Raw genomic sequence first — 18,692 nt, 5'->3', positions numbered from 1 at the left:
TAGCTCAGGTAGACATGCAGCTTTTAAACACTTAAATCCCTAAAGGCATATACACAAAGCATATTTATTATAAAATAGATTTTTCAGTGTGTTACTGATTTTTATAAGTGTTGGATGGGTTAACAGACTGAAACTTTAGATATAAACATATAAACATATACTCATTCAACTTTTCGACAAGTTCAGCATCAAATAGCCTTAGAATCTGTGTAATTCCATTACACAAAAGACCGACATCTCTGACACACTTGTGTACACATTTGAAAACAGGTCTGTTCCAACAACATGTTCTAATTTAATTTTACTTGCAGGGAACTGATTAAAAATCATTTCAACTTTTAAAGCATTACTTGTGGAAATAGAGCTCTAAAAGCAAGAGAGTTGCAGAAGTGCAGTGTTGGTGTTGGTCTGAGTGGAGTATGTGAGTCACTGGTGTTTCTTTTGTGAGCATGTGAACACTATTATAAGTATTTTGAGGGCTTTTTCCCACAGAGCAGACACTTGCTTAAACTCCCAGAGATTCTTGAGGCTGTATTGTTGCATGTGGAGTTCTGATAGATTAATAAAGTCTGGCCATCCAACAGCACGGAGGGCATAAGCCAAGAAGAGGGCTCTGGATAATTTCATTACAAGTGAAAAACATACGGATGCCATCTCCACCGGCCACGCTAAATCAAAATGAGGTTTTTCCACTTTGTGTTTGATATGTGAAAACAAAATCTTCTGCACGAGGGAAACAGATCACTGTTTTAGTTCAAGATTCTGCAATCAAGGCTGTTGCTTAGTATGACATCAGTTTGTTTAATGACTTATTAAAATAGCCGTAGTTCAATTTCTATACTGTCTTTAGTAATATCTTCAATCAACACTGTATACAAAATAAATAAAGCATCAAATAATTCTGCACGCAAGACGAATATACTAAACTAAACGCAGATGAATAATTTGATTCTTGCTGTAATCTCAAAGGCTCACATACTGGACAATCTTCCAACCATTCCTTCAGATAAAAAGATATTAAGTGAGCTTTGATGCTATCTAAAAGGGTGATCATTTTCTTCAGTTTTCCTTTACAAATTGAGTTTCCCTGGAAAGGAACTGTGAGTCTTAACCCCAGCAGACATTTCCTGGCTCATCTTAACTGACAGCTTCCTGTTGACACTTAAATCAGGTCTGGTCTGGGTCTTGGAGAATTCCCCCAGTACCTGCAGGATTACATTCCTGATAGTCTTAAAGATGGGGGATAAGAGCAGAGCCCCCACAAGGCTGCACTAAACACAGACATGATGCAATAACTCTACTGGCAGCTTTTTAATCTCCCTTTCCTCTTCTTCTCATGAGATACAGCTGCTGGCCTTGTCCCCCCCCCCCCCCCCCCAGATTTGAGTACTCATTTATAATGACTCCTAAGGGAGGTAATAATTTCTTGTAGTTTATTGGGCAATTTTTGCCTATTTTGTGTGCCTTATGAAATAATTGATTGTGATTAGACATGCAACTGCATTTGGAATATGTAAATAATTGTGAAAATCCATGCAAGTAAATAAGTGAAATGTTTCATAACATGTTGCAGTCTAATAGAATCAATATTTAGGCCTTTGCAAATGAGAAAGTTTATAGCTCTAACAAATGTTTTAGAACCGATAAAATATTGTGGGGTCTGATGGAACTTTAACTTGCATTCATCATGATTGATTCACATCTGTGTGCAGCTTCCTTCTGTTTAATAATCATAATAGCTATACTTCCATTTTTTCTGTCAGTGATTGCTTGTTTTCTGGTCTTTGCAAGCTTTTTAACTTGAGCAACTTGAGTGGTATTCTGTTTTTTAGTCTCACTTAGAATTCCACTCAGTCTAAAGTGATATACTCAGTAATGAAATGGACTAAGCCTGATATATGCCACATATTTGTGGTGCCAGGCACATTTTGAGCTTTTGTATTTCTAAAGTGTCTGTGAGTCCTCGAATGAGAAAAAAACAAATGAAACATAGCAGAATAATAATGGGACTGCTGTGAACTCAGCTGAAGAATGAAAAGACAGAGAGAGAGAGAAAAAAAGGTCTGTGGAAAAAAGACTCCCTGACCAGTGTAGCAGCCCTTGAAATTGAAGTTCGGATGGCTGAACGTCTTTCAATTTTTTGGAACTGTTCTGGAAAAGAGGGAAGATTGATGGCTGCTCTCCAGTTTAAAAGGAATTGATCCCTGCAATCAAAATATGGATGACATTCTTGGCCCAGTTGTATGTTGGCACTGAGAACTTTGCTGTTGGGGCTAACATGTTCGCCCAGATAATTGAGAGATAGCATACTTGATGCAAGACAGATTTGCCAACCACTTTAAATAAATGTCCCAAACTTCAGTTTCAGTAAGACTATGTATACTTTAATACTTCATATAGGGACTTGGCTGAGAGGATATAGACCATCAGGTACAAAAGCTGTCCTGTCACTGGCACAGTACCCTTTCAAAGGGTACACCTTTACCCCTAAAAGGTGCATATTAGTACTTAAATGGTACATAATAGTACCTTTTAAATACGTACCACCCCAGTGATGGCTTTTGTACCTTTATTTCTGAGAGCAACAAGCAACCAGAAGAGTAATGCACAGTAAATGGAATGTTCTAGAATCTCAGCATGATTTGATTCCTGATTATTTTCCAGTAGTTTGGATCAAAATCAGATCACAGAGCACTTTGGTTTAACTTCACAAAAGCAAAGTTCTCCACTTATCTGAACAACTTTTCAGTATGGAAGGGATGTTGAATTGACCTTGTGGCAGCTCAGCACTCTGTGAGCAGTGGGAGGGGAGATGGACGAGAGGAACATCTGCGAGTACAACAGAATCAGAGTAAGAGAGAGAGAGAGAAAGAGAAAGAGAGGGAGCGTGGCGCCACTTTACCGAGAAGAGTAAATAATAAAGAGTTGTAGCTGGGACTGTCCAACTACTTGGACACAGAGAAGCACAGCAAACATCGGGCACCATCTACAACAATGAATGACATCAAACTAGCCCTGCTGGGCAGTGAGGGAGCAGGCAAATCTGGTGAGTGCTCATCTTATAGTCTACTGTATGTAGTGTGTACATTTTATATGCATCTAAATATGTGTCTTTCAGATTAACTTAAACTTCACAGCAACATGTGCCTGTTGCCTGGTCCTCACATTCTGAGTTGGAAATGTGAGTGTGGGAGTGCTTCACAATGCACTAAGACATTATGTTTGCCCTCTACAAACACTCAAAGCACTTTGTATATTGGAACAGATCAGAAGTGAGGTCATGGTTATACAAGTCATCTGAGAGGGAAATTGAAAGAGATGGCTGTGAGAGGCAAGTAATTGCTGAAATTGGGGAAAGATTATTTTTTGTTCCACTCAGCAGCATAAGAACATTTAGCCCTTGAGGCTGCATACCTGTGCTAATGATTATTAAGTGTTTGGGAAATGATAATGCCACGTCCCCCGAGAATAAAACTAGCTTAGTAGGGGGTCCTAAATCAGGGTTCTGATCCGAATGGCCAGGGTAAAAACAGAACAGAACAAGGAAGGTCTATTGTTGCAAATTTGAGGGTTTGTGAGGAATATTAAATCCTGACTGCTTAATGGTTTATAACTGGTTGGGGGAATTGAAAGCAGCTTTCACGATGCTGCCTCGGATTGTGTATTTATACACGGAAACTCAAGCCTTGACTTCAATAAGCACAGCATAGCTTCATGGCTCAAATATTTAGTATAGACCAGGTAGTGTGCTCATGGGGAAAATGTAACAGTTTTTCCTTTGCCAAATATGCACCAGCATTCACTGCAGACTGGCCAAGTTTTGACGAGGGGCTGTTCTTTGACCTTGTTCTCTCTCTTCCTATTTGAAACTGTCATATGAGGCATTTACATCAAGGCTTAGGATGATCAATCTCAATAACTGACTGATCAATCAATTCCTCTCTCTTGTCCTCAGCGGTTTTGGTGAGATTTTTGACCAAGCGATTCATAGGAGAATATGCGTCAAATACCAGTAAGTAAAGTCTCACACACAGTCTCACATGTATTTTATTAATGCAAGAGTGCTTCCTTTTATATGTATCTGAGTGCAAAAATGTATGCGTGAAATGAGTAAAAGGATTAAAATAACTAAACAAAGAATACATTAAAACAATATATATATATATGTATTTACGATGGCGGTTTACAATTAATTGATTAATCATGTGACTTTCTCTTTAAAACCTGTATTGTTTTGGTTTTCAGCACATTTTAAGGTACAAAGCAGATTTTGGTACTTCTAGTTTGGTAAATTATCATAACTTGAAATGAAATGAAGTTGTAAAATATACAGGCACAATTATGCCATCCTGTAATACCTGAAACATTGTCTGTAAATTGTATATTTTACATTGAATTTCTGGAAACCACAGATGCTTTTTTAAAACATACATTTTGACAGTGTGTTTATTTTGATTTGATGAGCTCTACAGAGATAGTGAATGCTGTCATAATTTACTTACCTCATGTCATTCCAAACCTTTATGAGTTTATTGCTTACAATATTTATTCCATACAATATAATGGGGTTCCGTTTGGTTTTACTCCTTTAGCTTTCATTATATGGACAAAAACAGTAAACCGTTCCTCATAATGTCTACTTTTGTGATCCACAGAAGAAAGTCATACAGGAAAGACATTAGGCTGAGTAAATGATTACACAATTTTCATCCCTAAATAATAAATTTTTACACTGATTGTAAAAGGTTCAACTGGTAGTGTATGTTCTCTTACGAGAGCTCTCTCGTACTGCGTCTTAGCTAAGACGCTACGGGAAAAGTCTCTTTTCACGAAATACTGAAGCAAAAAATTATCCTTAATTTTGTATTTTTGTAAAGCGCATTTGCAGCAGTACACAGCCATAGGCGAGACGGCTCGTTCGCTCATTGGCTTGTTCTGCGGCAACTGCACAGCCTATCGAGCGCGGGCTGATGCAACATCAGACCAATAAGGGCGCTTCGCGCCCTTCTTGCCACTTCCCGCCGAAACGGGTGTGGCCCAACCTATAAAAGGAGCTCGAAAAGGCTGACTCACCTTTTTTTTTTTCATCTCTTCAGCGAAGCTCACGCATCGCTGGATCACGGAGGAAGCAAGCGCCGTCTGAGAAAGCACATCAGCAGGACGAGCCATTCTGAAGCTGCTGGCATCGCCGCCTTCCATTGCCGTTCCTGCTGCGCTATCCGGCGCCTATATCCTTTCAATCCTGTTATATACAAGCTGTTCTTTATGTGTGTGTGTGTGTTCGCCCTGCGACACACACTCGTAAAAGAGCTCGCGTCTTTTTTAAGATGCCTTCCTGCGGCTCGTCAGAGCCCCACTCAGCGAGGGAGACCGGTACGTCATCTGTGTCTCCTGCCTGGGTGAAGATCATGCAGCGCTCGCTCGCTGACGGCGGATGCCCCCACTGCGAGCTGTTGCCATGGTGACTCTGAGGACTCGCCTGGCCTTTTTCTCTGAGCCTGCATTCTCCGCTGCGCTGAGGCGCCGTAAAAGCATCGCTTCCAGCGGATTCCAGAACCGTCTTCAGCTCAACCGAGCTCGCCGGTTCGCCCTGCTTAACCGGCCCCCCCTGCATCGCTTCCCGGTGGGCAGCGCCCGCTGTTTGCCGGCGCGTCGTCCGAGGAAGTCGATCTCAGGGCCGCGTCGGGGGAAGAGGACACGCGCTCTCTGCTAGCTTCGGGCAGTGAGGGCTGGGCGAGCTCCGAGGATCTCGCGCCTTCTGCTCAGAAGCCCAGCAGACGAGCTGACATCGAGAAGGAGCCGGGGCGAATGATCGTGTTGGCCGCGATGAGTCTCGGCCGCGAGTGGTTTGCACCAGCGCCCCCCCCTCTCGTTCCCGGCTGGATGGTATTTCCCTTTCGGATGAGCGTACTTCTCAAAGCCCGCCTCATTTCTTCCTGAGCTTCACGAAGAGGTGGCGAAGGCTTGGAACGCTCCATATTCAGCACGAACTCGTTCGTCTGTCTCACTAGCATTCTCCACACTGATGATGCTAAAAACAGGAACTACCACTCACTTCCGCCGGTGGAACAGGCGATAGCGACGCACCTTTGTCCGCCCTCTGCTGGACGGCGGCAAAAGCGGTGTTGCCATCTAAAGCCTCCTGTGTGACGCTGCGTCGGCGCTACTAACGATGGCTGCTTCATCGAAGCGCAGGTGTACGAGTTCCGCTGTGGCCGAGCTCTCACCCAAGCGCGCCGCTGTTTCAGTTCCAGGAATTGTGACTGTCTCAGCGTTTTCTGCAATGCGCAAGCCTGCACAGTTGCCCGCTTGCCTGCACACAAAAGCCGTTATCACAACAGCTTCAGCAACGCAGCTCGAGACCCCCGTTCTCGCTCTACTGGCCGTCGCCCCGCGCCGCGGGGACCGCGGCAGAGGATTACGGTGAGGCCGGGAGCCCCGAAGCCATCCTGGGAAAGCCATCTACGCATGCTGCATGACGCTGCGTCGGCACTACACACGATGGCTGCTTCATTGAAGCGCCGGTGTACGAGTTCCGCTGCGGCCGGGCTCTCACCTAAGCGCGACGCTGTTTCAGTTTCCAGAGATTGTGACTGTTTCAGCGTTGTTTGCAATGCGCAAGCCTGTACGGTTGCCCGCTTGCCTGCACACGAAAACCGTTATCACGGCTACCCAGATATTTCCCGAAAAAGGTGTAATTTCTGGTGTCCCGGCCACGGCCGATGGTGCTATAAATGTAGTGACGATGCCCACTGCTCAGTGCCCATCTCCGCATATAAGCACAGCCCTTCACACAGGGCTCGCGCCTATAAAAGCGACTCAAGTCGATCACGCGCACTACATAGTAGACGTGCCCACTCCTCAGTGCCCACAATCACTATGTCACACGCGTCATGTGGTTTCTGTAAAAACGAAACCCGTGCACGTTCGTCCGGCCACGGCCGATGGTGCTATAAATGTAGTGACGATGCCCACTCCTCAGTGCCCATCTCCACATGTAAGCACAGCCCTGCACACAGGGCCTGCGCCCATAATGTCGACTCAAGTCGGTCGCGCACACTGCATAGTAAACGTGCCCACCCCTCAGTGCCCACTATTACTATGTCACACGCGTCATGTGGTTTCTGTAAAAACGAAACCCGTGCGTGCTCGTCCGGCCACGGCCGATGGTGCTATAAATGCAGTGACGATGCCCACTACCCAGTGCCCATCTCCACATATAAGCACAGCCCTAAACACAGGGCTAGCGCACATAAGATCGACACAGATCGGTCGAGCGCGCCGCATAGTAAACGTGCCCACTTCCCAGTGCCCACATACACTATGTCACATACGGCGCGGGGCTTCTGTAAAAACGAGGCCCGTGCACGTACATTCTGCACAGGCAGACAGCGAGTTTAAAGTGGTAAAAGTGCACACATGCAGCCCACGGTTACTCGCAGATATATCGAGTCCCACGGGACCCGCTCAGCCTCCCTCCAGTCGGTTAAGCGCCGGGACGGGGTCGAGGAAGAGCGATCTGCCCGCTGTGATCAGCGCGCTCCCCGCCTCAGATGCGCAGCACACTCGAGCGCCGCCGTTGCCCAGTCAACAGAGCGCGTTTCGCATCCAGCCCTTAGCCATTCATGCAAATGCATGGTCAGTGCTTCCAGGGGTTTCGGATTGGGTGCTAGGCATCATAAAGAGAGGCTACACGCTACAGTTTTCTCGACGCCCACCGTGCTTTTCAGCGCGCGTCGAAACTACGGTCAAAACAGAAGTAGCACACATACTTCGGGCCGAAATATCAAAACTGTTGAGCAAAGGGGCTGTAGAGCCTGTGTCTCAAAGCGAGGGGGGGCTGTACAGCAGATACTTTCTGGTGCCCAAGAGAGACGGGGGTCTCCGGCCCATACTGGATCTAAGACAGCTGAACAGGCATTGATGAAACGCAGTTTCAAAATGCTCACGACCAGGAAGCTCCTCGCGCAGATTCGCAGAGGGGACTGGTTCATGTCAATAGATCTGAAGGACGCGTATTTTCAAATACAGATAGCGTCAAACCACAGGCGATATTTGAGATTCGCCTTCGAGGGCCAGGCATACCAGTTTGCAGTCCTGCCATTCGGCTTGTCCGTAGCTCCTCGTACGTTTACGAGGTGCATGGCTGCAGCGCTCGCTCCTCTTAGACTCAGAGGCACACGAGTGCTGAATTATTTGGACGACTGGCTGGCTCTGGCCCGATCATGAGCGGAGCTCATGGACCACAGAGCCGTTTTACTCGATCACCTCGAGAAGCTCGGCCTCAGTGTCAATTGGGTGAAGAGTTCGCTGAACCCCAGTCAGACGATCCTGTTTCTGGGTATAGTTCTGAACTCGTGTTCCATGACGGCGCGGCTGTCATCACAGCGCGCGATGGGCATTCAGCGTGCAGCGAGTTCTTTCCGCTGTGGCGCGACTGTGTCGCTCAAACACTGTCAAAAGATGCTGGGTTTCATGGCCTCAGCATCTCCGGTTCTGCGGCTGGGCCTGCTCCGCATGCGCCCCCTGCAGTTCTGGCTGAAGGCTCGGGTGCCGCGCAGAGCGTGGGCGTCTGGCCGGCTGCATTTCAAGGTCGATCAGAGCTGTGTTGCGGCTCTAGCACCTTGGACAGCGAACGGCTGGTACCGATCAGGTGTAAGCCTGGGGACTTCCCCGAGTGTGAAAATGGTGTCGAAGGACGCCTCCACTTCGGGATGAGGAGCGCTGCTCGAAGGCAGACCGTCCTTTGGCCTATGGTCAGAATGGGAAAAGCTCCATCATATCAACTGCCTGGAAATGCTGGCAGTGGAGAACGCGCTGACGCGCTTTTGTCCCCATATCAAGGATCACCACGTCATAGTCCGTTCGGACAACATGTCCGTGGTGTCCTACATAAATCGCCAGGTCGGTCTCGGGTCCCGAAACCTGTGCAGGCTGACGGAACGCCTCCTGATTTGGGCTCAGCGCAACGTGTGCTCGCTGAGAGCAGTGCATGTGCCTGGACTGCAGAATCTGGGTCCAGACAGGCTGTCCAGAGGCAATGTTCCTACGGGCGAATGGTCTCTACACCCGCAAACAGTCCGGCTGTTGTGGCAGAGATTTGGCATGGCGGAGGTGGACCTCTTTGCGTCCCACGAAGACGCTCACTGCCCCGCGTTCTTTTCCAAGAACGAAAGCGCGCTGTCACGGAGATGGCCGTGCTGCCCGCTTTATGCGTTCCCTCCCGTCTCCCTCCTTCTGCAGGTGATAGAACGGGTGAGAGAAACGAGATGGTCAATACTGCTTGTAGCACCTCTTTGGAAGAACCAACCATGGTTCCCAGATTTGATGCAGTTAGCAGATGTCGCCCCGTGGCCGGTACCATTGAGGAGAGACCTCCTCTCGCAGGCCAGGGGCTCGATTTGGCACCCTCAACCGGAGTTGTGGTCCCTCTATGTATGGGCACTCAATGGTTACCCGCTGATCTCGCAGTGAGAGTGCTAAATACCATCACTCAGGCTAGAGCTCCGTCGACACGACGTCTGTATGCCTCGAAGTGGTCGGTGTTCTCCAGCTGGTGCACAGCTCGAGGTTATTCACCCCTTAGTTGTGAGGTGACGGAGGTCCTCTCCTTCCTTCAGGAGCTGTTGGATAAGGGCAGAGCCCCATCCACGCTCAAAGTTTATGTGGCTGCCATCGCGGCGTTTTCTGAAACGGCGTCCGGTCAGTCAATAGGAAGGAATGATTTAGTCATCCGGTTCCTCAGAGGAGCTAGGAGGCTGAATCCTCCCAGACCTCCGTCAGTCCCTATGTGGGACCTCGCGGCGGTTTTGGAGGCCTTGAAAGGTCCCCCTTTCAAGCCTATCTAATGGATTAGCCTTCAGCATCTGTCGTTCAAGACAGTATTCTTGTTGGCTCTCGCTTCTGTGAAGTGTGTGGGTGATTTGCACGCGCTCTCGGTGAGCCAGTCGTGCTTGGAGTTTGGGCCCAATGACTCAAGAGTCATACTCAAACCTAGGCACGGTTATGTGCCGAAATCCCTCAACACACCGTTTCGGGCTCAGGTTATTGCCCTGTCTGCCCTGCCGGTGTCAGGGGAGGATGGAGACTCGAGTCTTCTTTGCCCTGTCAGGGTTTTAAGAGCTTATGTGTCTCGCTCTGCTGCCTTTCGGCAGACGGAGCAGCTATTTGTCTCGTTCGGTGGGCGTTCCAAGGGAATGGCTGTTTCGAGACAGACTCTATCCAGATGGATAGTTGACGCCATAGCGTTAGCTTACGCTTCCAGGGGCCTTCAGTGCCCGTTGGGCGTCAGAGCACACTCCACAAGAGGCATCGCCTCGTCGTGGGCGTGGTCTACTGGGATCTCCTTGCAGGATATATGTATGGCGGCAGGTTGGGCCTCGCCGTCTACATTTATCAGGTTCTATAACCTGGAGGTTCCCGCCTTGCAAGCAAGGCTGCTGTCGGTATAGGCGAATCAGGGCCCTGAGGGGAATTCTGAGTTCACGAGCGCTATGCGCTGCCGACTGTTATATGGGCAGTATTGCGTAAGACCCGCATTGCCACATTGGTCAGGCCTTGCCTCGGCTGTGTGACGTCATATTGCCGCATCTACGGATGCTGCTAGATATGGGACGGAGGGCTTTTTCCCTTTTCTGTCCTGGACTCTCTGTGAGTCCCTCAGGTGACTGTGCACTGTAAATCCTGGGCGTTGCTTCAGGTTTATTGGTGTGTGATCCCTGCGCGCACGGCGTTTTACACTGGGTTCCCGTAGCGTCTTAGCTAAGACGCAGTACGAGAGAGCTCTCGTAAGAGAACGTACTCGGTTACTAAACGTAACCTCGGTTCTCTCTAGAAGAGCGAACGAGTACTGCGTTCTCTGCCGTGCGCACGATTCACTCTGGTTCGCTTCGGCGATGAAATAAATCAGGTGAGTCAGCCTTTTCGAGCTCCTTTTATAGGTTGGGCCACACCCGTTTCGGCGGGAAGTGGCAAGAAGGGCGCGAAGCGCCCTTATTGGTCTGATGTTGCATCAGCCCGCGCTCGATAGGCTGTGCAGTTGCCGCAGAACAAGCCAATGAGCGAACGAGCCGTCTCGCCTATGGCTGTGTACTGCTGCAAATGCGCTTTACAAAAATACAAAATTAAGGATAATTTTTTGCTTCAGTATTTCGTGAAAAGAGACTTTTCCCGTAGCGTCTTAGCTAAGACGCAGTACTCGTTCGCTCTTCTAGAGAGAACCGAGGTTACGTTTAGTAACCGAGTACGTTTTCCTTTTGTCTAGTTCCTAAAAGTCTATTCCATCTAATCATGCCAAGGATTTTTTGAGGGTCCCAGTAATCACTGCACATCTGATACAACTACATGTGTACATCACATCACATGCACTCAGTGTCTACTTTTATTCCCTTGAATGTTATATTAGCCTCTAACAGCCTACCTTGATTTCAGGGGTCTGATTTTATGATGTGCACATTTGTTTTAATACCAAGGATTTTATCCAACATTGTTTGTTTCAGACTCCTTATACCAAAAAAGGCTTTCCATTGATGGAAGACAGCTGAACTTGGAAGTCTTTGATCCGTGCTCACAGGTATGTGTTTATTCTTTCATAACGGCTACCCTGAGCTCATGACTAGCGTTCATACAAACACTGCCATAGGGCAACATGCTCGGATATACCTGCTTCTTGTGAAAAATGCATATTGTGTTCTGATGGGATTTATGGTCTTTCCCTGAAGCAGAGTATACAGTGCAGAGCCTTTGAAAACAGAGCCTTACGTCTTACAGCTGCTGCATCTGGGAACTTTTACTTTGCCAGTTGTTGTTTTACTTTGATTTCCAAAACTGAATCATGAGATGTACACCTTTCTACCCTGTAACTAAACGCCTGTGTATATACAGTCAACACATGTATGGCAGTCAATCAATGCATCCAAAACAAAAACTTCTGGTAGAGATCTAGTCAACTCTAAACGAATGAAATAACAATCCACTTTTCCATTTTGTCGGACGGGACTTTTACATGAGCATGCTTTTTTTGACTGGATCTCTGTGTGCCCCCACCCCTTGGCAGAGTGGAGAAAGCAAAGGTATCCTAGAGGAACCACTGGACTGGGCTGATGGCTTTGTGGTGGTGTACACCATCAGCGACCGTACATCCTTCCTAAATGCCAAAAACATCCTGGCACAGATCAAAGAGAGTCGTCGAGAGACCTGTAAAGGGTGAGTCAGAGTATCTTCAGTGACTGGAATAGGATGATGGCGTTTTAATGAATTAATGAGGACCATTTGCATAACAGGGTGGAGGCTTCCTACTTGGATCTGTGCACATCTGTAAAGGACAGACTGGGTCACATCAAATAATCAAAAGAACTGTAAGATTTCCAGTGGTTTTGATAACTGTATTTTGACCAGCAGGCCAAAGCTTTCCATTTTAGTCCATCACATTTAAAAAGAAATGTAAAAGTCTGGATGGTTTAGGAATAGGATTCACATTTGTCATTTGAAAGTCCTTTGAAACAGTAAGTGTGCATGAGACTGGGCATCTGGAGCCCATTAGAACTCCAAAATGGGCAAGGAGATCACTCATGGGTGGTCAAAATCCAACATCCAAAACCGGCTTAAAATTTTGACACTTCAAAAATAGCAGCAAGTGGTTTGACTTATAACATGAAGTTTTAGCTTTGCAACAAATTTCCAACCCATTTCCAACCACATTGTGACCATTTGATATTTTTTAATGTCAGACTGTTCCACTTTCTATGTGTCAGATGAGGAAAAATGTAGGCAATGCCATTGCCATTGTTCCAATTAGGACACACAGTGTGAGAAATGAATCTAGTAAGTACATGTTTAGATTCAATATAGATGTTACTATTTAATGTCACATTTACATATTAAACTATAAGACGCAATTATAAATGTTTTCCTAACCACTAATCAATTTATACTACTCTTGAAAGTGAATAATCAGATTTCAATTCAATAGGGACGTTCCCATCTGCCTGGTGGGTAACAAGCAGGACTTATGCCACAGCCGCCAAGTGGGTGAAGAGGAGGGCCGCTCTCTTGCCCAGGAGAACAAATGCATCTTCCAGGAGGTTTCAGCGGCTGAGAACTACCTGGAGATCTCCAACCTCTTCACAAAGCTCATCCGCCATGTGATGGAACAGCTTAAGCATAGAGGCGACCGCAGGCGGTACAGTGGCTCCAAATCCATGGCCAAGCTCATAAACAATGTCTTTGGCAAGAGGAGACAGTCTGTTTGAGTGCAGCACATGAAAAGCCTAGAAAAGAGCAATGAGTCTGTCTCCATTGAATCAGTAATGGAGATTTCACCCTGTTAAACCTGATGTTCTTGGAAATGTTTTATGTGTATGAATAGAAGTATGCTTTGATACATAGTGCAAATTCAAACCACTATGAGAAATCCCACACAGCCGAGAACATCATATATAGCAGGGGTTCTCAAACTTTTTGATTGCTGACACAGTATCCCATGCAATGACACATTCTTCGCACTTACCATATTTGCATTTATTTGCATAAATAATTTTAGTTCAAGAGTTACCTTTATGGAATGTGATTTTCTTTAGAAAGAAAAATCTTTGCCTTATGTTTCCTTATTATTTTATGATTTTTCTTTTATTTCTTTCAGAAGAGTCAGAAAACCCAAAGCAGGTTTTGTCTTAAAATTCATATTTTTGTTGGCATATATTCACCTCTTGATAATATTTTCAATATCTCTAAGAATAATGGGGAATGTTTGCAAATTGGTAAAGCATTTGCTTTTCTCTTGAAAGAGTAGCACACATTATTTCACTTGCTCTCTGAAAATGTTTTAATGGCATGAGACCGGGTTTGCGTCAAGGAATGCACAACAAAGTTGAGGTGAATTTCATATATCAAGATGCTGTGATGAGGTGTAAAATGCAGATAAATTACCTTTCTAACAAAAACCCATGGCAGAGGAATGAAAATAAAACTTCTGCATACCTTATGTAGCATTCTTAGGGCCTCTTTCGAATAAAAACAATGAACTGCAGCTTTTCCCCATGTACAGTTGCAAGAAGAGGTTTGTGGACCCTTGGGAATGACCCGTGTAAAAACACACTCTGGTTCATGTTAATCACAAAAACAAGGTAAAACAAACTAACAAAGAATGTTCCCAGAACTTTGGTTAATGTTCTGTCAAGTTTCTCTCAAAGTTATCAAAAAGAGTTCTTCCAGTAATGTTAATAGAATGTTTGTTCAGAGTTATCTGGTATTTACTAATGTTCTCAAAACATTAGCACTAAACATTATTTATACATAATTCCTCTAATGTTTTATCTCTGAATTCAGAGAACATTCAAAAATAATGTTCCCATCATGTTTGGAAAACTATAAAATGGACTGATCCCTTGCCGTTCAAATAACAAAAACATTTTTTGTTAGCTGGGATCGTGCTGATCACTTCATTTAAAAGTTAGCAATCTAGATTGGGAAGAGAACTGTATGTGAACTGTTAAATCACTTAAACCCTGTCATGTTTTCGTATCTCTTGAGTCAAGAGAGAAATGGTGGATGAGTGGATATGTCATTGTGGCACTGTATTTTTACAGCTACTGTGAAGATGCATGCTAAACAACACAAATCATACGAGAAGGGCATTGGTCCTGGAATATAATACAGTGATGTTGTTGATAAATACCAGTGATATTTATGTGTGAGCCAGTTTTCGATCATTGCCCCAATGTTTAGTGGCTCAAGGCCCTTGTAAGTGCTTGAATTTGTGTTTATGATATACTGATTCACAACGTAGGGGAATGGGGAGCAACAGAAGCCATGAAAGACTTCCAAAAAAAGAAAATTCAAAGAATCTCAGAAATATCAATAAATTGAGAGTTGTCGATGGAGAAAACAAAGGTAAAGTTTTTTGTGCAAGGCTGCTTATCAGATGAAGGATGTATTAAACAGAATTTACTGCTGCTAATTAAGTTACAAAATACAATACTGATTGTACTTTTCAGTTTATTGTTTAGGTACCAGTAATGTGATGTTTAGTTCAGTAGTTTGAGAGATTAGCTTAAGCAGGTTGTGTTGTCTATTTTTGTTTATTGTATGAATTCCACTTCATACTGTAACTGTACAGAACTTTGCTTGCTATTGTAGTTAAAGTGGAATGTGTACCTTGATTTTTTAAAATGTATTAAGATGTTCACTAACCTAATAACCAATGTTTTTTTTTTCTATTGCTATATTTCTTTTATAATTAATAAAAAAATGTGTTTGCTTCTTAGATAGACATTCTATCATAACCTGATATGTTAATGAATCTTCTCTTACTGTGTCTAAAGTGTTGATCTATACGATCTATTTCTGTTAAGTATAAATTGATTCTATTTTCACGAGTGCAACTTATTAATGAACTTTGTCAATGTAGCCATTTCAGTGTTTTGGTTTAAATTCCATACCTGTTGTTTTAAAATCTTTCATGCAATTTTTTTTTCAGTACATTTACTAAATTACCATTTGTTTTCTTACCATATTGACCTACAATAAAATGTACATAAAATGTAAGTAAAAATGAATGTAACAAAACTTTAGTTATGCAGTACCTCACAAGCTCTAAAAAATGAATATACTTATGTTGTACTTTAAAAAAAAAAGCATTTCTTCAGAATAGCATGCCACTGCCAGACTTTCAGGAAAAATACCACATGTGCCACATTAAAATGAGACTAAACAAAGTCATGAACCTTACAGGAGCTCCTGATCCACTAGATGGAGACAAACACAACTGACACATTAACCATAAGCAAAATCTAAAAGAGAAGTACATTTTGTTACTGATCAATGCCATCTTATTTTGACTGATGAAAGTTATTGTTTAAATTTGCATTTAAAAACAATACTTTATATAGCATAATATTCACACACAATTTTAAATATCAAATTTAATTAAAAGCGTATTAAATAATGTCCTGCAGTAATTTCAGCGGTAGTACGTGTAAAATTAAAGTAAATGTCTTTAAATAGGCTATGCCACTACATACACAATACCTTTAAGAGGGCGTAGCACAAGCCGCAGTGATTCTGCTGTGTTTCATTAAACTGATGAATGATGAATCCTTGTCTGACTAGAAAGCAACAGCATAGCCTACTGATCCTAGAGAGAGACATTTTCCGTCACAATCACATCGTGTGCACAGTATTTTTGTCTGCGTACGGAAGTACTTAAAGTACAAAAAGAAAACAAATGCATTGCACATTGCATAAACATTGCAAATATCATGGTACACGAATAAGGTATTCAGCACAACAGTATATATCCCATAAACTGGGCTCAAGTACGTTAACGTTACTGATGAAAGGCTAGAAACGGCCCTAGTCGTGACATGACAATAATATGCCACATTATGATTCATGCTTCCAGTTATTGAATTTGTTCTTCACATAACTGCAGTGTGCAGGTGTGTCGTGCTCGTCATGTCCCTCACAGCACACCGTAGTTCGCCCTCCTCCCTCTCGATGGAGGAAAGTTTGGACAACTGCATCTTAAATTCTCTTGCATCAACGTGACCTGTAAGAGGCGTCACAGCGGAAAATGACTTGGCAAAGTAAACAACTCATACGAAAGGTAAGTGTATATTTATAAAAGCAGGTTGTCTTTATGTCTCGTGAGCTTTCATCGAACTTCGAAGAGGAAGCGCGAACTGGCCAAGCGCTGTATGTTGCCATGGCAACATGTCCCGGAGCGGCAGTGTAATTTTCATCTCACTAATGTGAACCTAAATAAATCTAGTTCGACCATTTATCGCGGAAAATACTATGAACATGTCTCTGTAGTCGCATAATGTACATAGAACCATTATGCTGAAAGCTCTATGTTACTTTAATTCTGTTTTGGAGCTCAGCACGACTAAAACAATTCTGAGAAATGTTGGTTAACAACTATCCATTAAACAGTGGTGTCAAAAGTATTGGCATTCATTACTCAAGTAGTAGTATAGATACTAGGGTTTAAAAAGACTTTTGTAGAAGTTGAAGTATCAACTCAAGCTTTTTACTCAAGTAAAAGTGTAAAAGTACTGGTTTAAAAAACTACTTAAAGTATAAAAGTAAAAGTAATGTAAGGAGAAAAAAATGCCATTAAGAACAAAAGCTTAGGCCGCACCACAGGGGCCTATTGTGCACTACCCCACCTCCTCAAAAAACATTTTTCTAAAGGCCATAATGACTATTTTTCAAAATGTTCATGTTGAAAAATTTGGGATGCACTAGGCTACCTGTTTCAGCCGCATATATGCCCATTGAAAATGAACGCACTTTAGTACAATGCAAATAGACTAGAGATATGATGACTGGTTGCCTATAAGTATTGTTATGGTGCAAAAAGTCAAACTTCAGAGGCATGTCATCAATAACCTTTAATGGAATGTAAATGTACATCCAAGCTTAGCTGCAGGAATCTGCAATGCAATGGTCAAGAGGATCGGTGTACCCAGGGCAGGCTTAGTAACAATAAGCCTTGTATTGTTGTCTATTTACAATAAAAATTAGTGCTGTCAAAATGAATGATTAATCCAAGTGATTAATCAAAAAAATTAAAATTAATAATAACTCATAATCCTGATACCTTCTCGATTGATAGCTTCCTGTATTCGGTACATACGTCTGCTATGTTCTGTGTTTCGGGGGGTAAGGAGTTACAAAGTTGCTATAGCCTACTTATCACAACATTGTCAATCGCGTCGTCAATCGCAAATGATAATTTATTAAAACGTTTCGCTACCGAACTACCTACAGTAGCTTAATTTGTGGAAGACGAAGAGAAAGCACCCATTTGGTAAATGAGCCAGTGAGAAATAATAACTTTTAAATAGGGTCCAGTGCCTTTTCGATACTTTTAAAACGGTACCGGCGCCTAAACGGTGCCTGAACTGATACTTAAAAAAAAAAGAACCACAAAAAAACCTATGGATAACATTAAAGAACATTACAAATATTTAAAATAAATCCATAGCTTTCACCTTGGATGCTTTCATTTCCCAAGTTGTGCTTCCCTTAATCTAAGGCTAATAAATGTATTTCACAATCTGGGTCATTATTTAATACAAAACCACACATAATGTTTCTACTGTATCCCTCTTAATCTCTCTGATATTTAGTTAAGATGAGTGCTGTCTGTCACTGTCTTTAATCACTTCTGTGAATAACTGTATGTTCATTCTTTATAAAGTAGCAACAATGTTGTTTTTAAAATACAGTACTGTGCAAAAGTCTTAGGCACATTAGTATTTTCACCCCAAAAAAGGTTTTTAATCCAGTTATTTACATCTTTTGCTGTAGTGTGTCAGAAGGAAATATCAGTTTGCCATTAATTTTAATAATAATCTAGTGCGATTTTGAATGCATAAACAGTCTGACAACGGCAAAATGAATGTTTGGAAATGTAAACTGATATTTTATACTGACACACTACAGCAAAATATATAAATAACTGGCCGAACACCATTCTTTTAAGTGAAAATACTAACGTGCCTAAGATTTTTGCACAGTAGTGTATGTATAAAGTACTTATGGTTAAATTAAGTCTATTTAAATAAGTGTAATTAAAGTATGTGTTCGTTCATATGTGTTAAGGGCTCGATTTATGCTGGAGGAAACAGCTGTGGTGTGATGAAAAGCGAAAACTTTACAGTAGATGAGAAACCAACTGCTCCCTC

The 18,692-nt window shown here is 43.4% G+C and overlaps 1 protein-coding gene across 1 annotated transcript; it reads left to right on the top strand.

The window, feature by feature from the left end:
- The first annotated feature begins 2,863 nt into the window (after nt 1-2,863).
- On the top strand, nt 2,864-14,316 carry LOC132097247 (ras-related and estrogen-regulated growth inhibitor-like protein). The gene is made up of 5 exons (XM_059502879.1): nt 2,864-3,046; nt 3,956-4,012; nt 11,499-11,572; nt 12,056-12,204; nt 12,971-14,316. Exons 1-5 carry the CDS (start codon nt 2,995-2,997, stop codon nt 13,248-13,250), a joined length of 612 nt encoding a protein of 203 aa, XP_059358862.1. The 5' UTR covers nt 2,864-2,994; the 3' UTR covers nt 13,251-14,316.
- Nucleotides 14,317-18,692: the final 4,376 nt, after the last annotated feature.

This window comes from Carassius carassius, chromosome 2 (assembly GCF_963082965.1).
Source record: "Carassius carassius chromosome 2, fCarCar2.1, whole genome shotgun sequence".
Taxonomy (NCBI): Eukaryota; Metazoa; Chordata; class Actinopteri; order Cypriniformes; family Cyprinidae; genus Carassius; species Carassius carassius.
The sequence above is the reverse complement of the archived record's forward strand: the minus strand, read 5'-3'. Positions and strand labels throughout refer to the sequence as shown.

Bases quoted from the DNA above. Each gene is read 5' to 3' on its own strand.
- LOC132097247 (XM_059502879.1), top strand. From the start codon at position 2,995: ATGAATGACATCAAACTAGCCCTGCTGGGCAGTGAGGGAGCAGGCAAA. The intron at 4,013-11,498 runs GTAAGTAAAGTC...TGTTTGTTTCAG, and splicing joins AGAATATGCGTCAAATACCA to ACTCCTTATACCAAAAAAGG. The intron at 11,573-12,055 runs GTATGTGTTTAT...ACCCCTTGGCAG, and splicing joins TCTTTGATCCGTGCTCACAG to AGTGGAGAAAGCAAAGGTAT.